Below are 4905 nucleotides of genomic sequence, written 5' to 3' on the forward strand. Positions count from 1 at the left end.
CCAGCCCCTCCTTCTCCCTTTGCAAGTCTGGGTCGAACCATGTGGCACTGCGATAGCCGGCCTTTCCCTGTGAGGGAAAATGGCCCACGGTTCCGCCTGCCAGGGACGGGTGACGGAGGCCCTGGGGGCAGGGTCTGCACAGATTCAATTCCGAAGCCCCCCGAACCCTCTCCCCCCGAGGGCGGAGGCCCGGCCTTGCCTGGATTGCTCTGGGCAGGATGGGTTTAGCTGCCCTCCCAGCGGGGCAGTTTCTCTGCCCCTCCCAGCACTGGGCAGCATCCCATGGGACCCCCGCCCCTCCCGACACCGGGGGCTCGCTGCCTGGACCCTGGCTGTCCCACCTGAGGAGCAGGGCCCCTGGGACCGAGCAGGTCCTGTTCACTGTGGTCCCTGAGGCGGTGCCCTGCCGGGAGAGGGCAGGAGGGCCGTGATTCCTGGTACCCGGAGTGCAGGGCACACAGGGATCTGCTCCTCAGAGCCCTTCCCGGGGTCACACATATCACGGGGTGGGGGGGTGCTCTTGGCGGAGAGGGAGGCAGAGTGTGGCTTCCGCACCTGTCCGTGTCCGGGGGGCCACGACCCTGGCAGCACATGGCATAGCCAGGCCCTCGCTCCTACGCAGGATGAAATGGAGATCGGCTACATCCAGGCACCGCACAAAACCATGCCCGTGGTCTTCGACTCCCCGCGGGACCGAGGCCTGAAGGACTTCCCCGTCAGACGCGTCCTGGTACTCCTGGGGGCGGGCACGGCCCCTTTCCTCTTCCGCCTGGCCCTCCCAGCCCAGCCCTGACAGCAGAATTCTGCGGGGGGAGCATGGGCGGGACCGGTTATCTCTGTTATTACCGTGAGCAGATGGTGATCAGATCTGGCCCTGTCACCTGTGCTCTTGCTGCTGGGTGGGGTGGGGCCCGCTGCAGGCGCTGGCTTCTGGGGGTGGGGTTCAGCTTTCAGGGGCTCCGTCCGGGAGGTGGGGGCTGGAATCAGCGTCCATTTCCTAGGTGTGACCTCCTCGGCTGAGTGCCCACCTGCGGGAGGTGGCACGTGGGTGAGTCACACAACGCAGGCAGGGTGATGCAGGTTCAGCACAGAATAACAACAGCAGTAATAAGCACTGCGTTTACGGACTGTGCCTTTTATTCAGCCACACTGCTGAGTCCTTTGCATACACTGACTCATTTCATTCCACGGACTTTTACGGAGATGGTATTAGTCAGCCCATTTTGCAGATGCAGAAACTGAGGCTGTGGCATCCTGCGCCCGAGGGCAGGGAGGCGGCCTGCCCACCGGAGGCTCTGGAAGGAAACTGCAATTTACTCCCTTGTCTCACTTCCGCCGGCCACGCCCCACTCCGAGTTGCAGGGACACCAAGAGCTTGGCGGCTGCTCCGGTCCAGTGCACCGCCTCAGGGGCGCTGGCTCAGGCGTCAGCGGCGCTGTGATTCGTTCCTGGCTCTCTGGTTGCAGTCCTGTCTTGCTCGGTGCTGCCTCTCCTACTTTGATGCCCTGCCTGTGACAAAACCCAGAGGTTTCCATGTCACAAGAGAGACTCCCGGCGGGAGAACAGGACCCTCGGCGCCATTCCTGCCTGCAGCCGTGAAAGAAGGGAGGCTGTGGTGGTGACTGAGGACACCTGTGGCACTCGGTCTGCCATTCGGAGTGAAGAGGATTGGTAAAAAAGTCAAACTTGTCACCAGGCTATCTTCATCTCACCTGCATCTCCAACATCACCGTGGGCCACTTGTCGTGTCCCTTACCTGGCTTCGGCCCCATTGGGCTCCTTTCTGTTTTGCTCATCTGCCCCTCACCTCAGGGCCTTTGCATATGCTGTCCCTCCTGCCTGTTCTGTGGCTGACTGAGCCTCCGTCTTCCAGACTCAGCTTCCATTCCCCGCTCAGCACAACCTTCCCCAGCTCCTTGCATTTTCCACTCCAGCCACCAGTGGTGTCCGCTCGGTTGAGACAGTGGCCCTGAACCTTACATCACCACGGTGACCGGAGAACCTCTGAGTGATGCAAGACTACCTTCGGGTTAAACAGAATTAGAGCCAGCTCACCCCAGGTGACTGCAGTGCTCTAGGCTTGCTGGTCGCTGTGAGCCCATCTGCTTAGAAGCTGGGTGAGGTTTCCGGTCCTAAACCGAGGAGGGGACAGAGGCGCAGCAGCGGGCAGTAGGAGCGGAGCCCCAGTCAGATTCCCCGTGGGTCGCCTGGATTTCTGACCCCTGTGACTGAGACAAACCAAAGGCGGCATCCAGGGTGTGACTTGTGAGCAGCAGGTGCTGTCCCCGTCCCCAACAGGGAGGGCGGCGGGAGGAGAGTGCAGGATTCCCACTGACGGGCCTGGGAGAGGAGTGGAGAAATAGAAAGGTTGTCGGCTCACGCGCGGAATTTCGTGCAGCAGCGAAGGAGACAGAGGGCTGGGCCCCGGGAAGGAGCCGCGAGGGTGCAGACGGTCTTGGTCCTGTAGGAGGTTAGAGCTGGGGCGCAGCCTCTCCTGGGGTCACAGTGCTCCGCTGTGCTCGGGCCCTGTCCCCGGAACCTGGCCGTCCCCACCGGCCGTGTGACCGAGTTCAGGACCGTGCCGTCCTCGGACCTGGGGAGATCGTATGGAGGGTCACGTGTCATCCTTGCGTCTTTGTTTTTTATGGTACCGGGGATCGAACTCGGGACCTTGCGCTTGCAAGGCAGGTGGCGGAACCTCTGAGCTACAGAGTGTTGCACGTCCTAACACTCCTCGGAAGAAGGGGAAAGGAGGGTTGGGTGGAAGAGGCCTGGGGTGAGGACGGAGGCAGAGACCAGAGGGCCGAGCCTGCAAGGCGGGAAGGAGCTGCACCCAGGGAGCGTCTGGAAGCTGAGAACAAAGACGCAGTCCTCCGAAGGGACCACCCTGCCACTGCCAGTCCCGGCTGTGGCAGCAACACGGAATGGCTGTGCCGGTCTAAGCCGCGGACTGACGGCCATTCGCTGCAGCAGCCACAGAGCCCGCGCCGCTCCGTCCGTGGCACAGTGGAGGTGTCGCCATTTGGAGAAGTGGTTTCCAGCCCAGCTCAGGGTGCAGCTCTCAGGGACCAGCCCGAGGTGCTCCCACCACTGCTCCCAGCCTGGTTGGCTCCTGTGCAAACAGGGTAAAAATGACACTTGGGGCTGGGCGTGGTGGCGCACGCCTGTCATCCCAGCACTCAGGAGGCTGAGGCAGGAGGATCGCTGTGAGTTCGAGACCAGCCTAGGCTACATAGTGAGTTTCCAGGTCAGTCTCAACTACATAGTGAGACCCTGTCTCAAACAAACGAACAAACAAACAAGAATAACACTTATTAGGCCAAGTGAAGGTTTATGAGGTGCTGGCCTGCTCCGGGGACACCACAGCCGCTCTCTTTGCCCAAACCCGCCAGCCTCCCCTCCACATCCCGAGAGCGGTACTGGTGCCCGCTCTGCATCAGCCCTGATGGACACCTGGCTCCTTCCCAGGACCAGGTCTGCCTTACACTTGCCCCTGCCCGCTTCCACCCAGGGACGGGGGTCTCTAACTCTCCAATGCTTCTCCCACCTCAGGGCCCAAATTTTGGCTACGTGACCACAGGGCCCCTAACGGGGCAAGTCACCGGGCTGGATGCATTCGGGAATCTGGAAGTGAGCCCACCAGTGACTGTCGGAAAAAAGGGGTACCCGCTGGGCAGGATCCTCATGGGGAGCAGCTGCTACCCCAGGTGAGGAGGGGTGGCCAGGACCAGTGAGACACGGAAAAGCCAGAGCCAGTGTGAAGCCTCCCCTGCCTCTTCCCGGCCAAGAGGGTTCAACAAATACCAGGCAGTGGGATGGGAGGCAAGTGCAGGGCAAGGTATCCAGGCTTTGGAGCCCAGTGGACCCGAGTTTAAGTTCCAGGCTTGTCACTTATAGTCAGTCATCAATGGATATTTACTGAGCACGTACTGTGTGCTAGGAGCTGGGGATGCAGCTGCGAATAACATGCAAGCCCCTGCCACTATGCTAGTGGGAGAGACAGATAATAGAAAAGTAAACAAATCAGGTGATTTCAAATAGTGAAGAAAACAAAACAAAGAAAGAGAGAAAGAAAAGGGTAGATGGGTGGGACCTATGTTAGCATGAGCAGAGAAGACCTCTCTGGGGAAAGGCCTGATGACAGGGCCATGTGGGGTTCTGGCATCTGACAGAGCATGTGCAAAAGCCCTGGGGCACGAGTGAGCTTGGCAAGTACAAGAAGGCCATGTGTCTGGAACAGATTAAGCAAGAGAAAGAGCAAGGAACTGAATCACAGAGGGACTTGCAGGAGAAAATGTAGGCACAGAGAGGTGAAGAAACATCCCCAAGACCACACAGCTAACAAGGGTCATCAACTCAGGGGCCACCCACTCAGTCAGTTTGGATCAGCTGCAAATCCCAGGTTTACTGTGGCATCTAGGCCAATTCAACAGGCCGTGCTTTCTGACGCTAGGCTCTGGTCCTCTCTTCTTTAATGGCCGTGCCTCAGTTTCCCCTCAATGAACTGGAATGACAGTCCCTAAATTTCCCAGATGGGAAGGGACATGGCGAAGGCAATCCAGGCTCCTGCACCCCTCCCTCGGTGGAGGTGAACCACGACTCCTTTGAAAGCCCCTGAGACCCCCTTTGCCTCCCCCAAATAATACTCCTTTGCCCCCTGGCAGCAAGGAGAGCCGGGAGGTGCACCAGGCCCTGTGGGACTTCCTGGCGGCCCAGCGGGTGCAGGCGCCCGTGCAGCTCTACTCCGACTGGCTGTACGTGGGCCACGTGGACGAGTTCCTGAGCTTCGTGCCTGCGCCCAACAGGAAGGTGGGGTGTGGGTGGGGTGTGGGCAGCTGCGTGCCCCGGGATGGCTCTGCCCGCCGCACCGGCCCGATGCTTCCGGCTGACTCTGCTTCTCCCTGG

The 4905-nt window shown here is 60.3% G+C and overlaps 1 protein-coding gene across 1 annotated transcript in view; it reads left to right on the top strand.

Annotated features, from left to right (window-relative positions):
- LOC104855424 (protein-arginine deiminase type-4) overlaps positions 1-4905 on the top strand; it is a 26937-nt gene that overhangs the window by 17561 nt on the left and 4471 nt on the right. The window contains exons 10-12 of the mRNA XM_010614272.3: positions 623-730; positions 3553-3707; positions 4665-4809. Coding sequence (XP_010612574.1) covers positions 623-730; positions 3553-3707; positions 4665-4809 — 408 coding nt within the window. The remainder of the gene's footprint in view (positions 1-622; positions 731-3552; positions 3708-4664; positions 4810-4905) is intronic.

The sequence above is a fragment of the Fukomys damarensis genome, unplaced genomic scaffold (assembly GCF_012274545.1).
Source record: "Fukomys damarensis isolate Sample0158 unplaced genomic scaffold, DMR_v1.0_HiC HiC_scaffold_23, whole genome shotgun sequence".
Classification (NCBI taxonomy): Eukaryota; Metazoa; Chordata; class Mammalia; order Rodentia; family Bathyergidae; genus Fukomys; species Fukomys damarensis.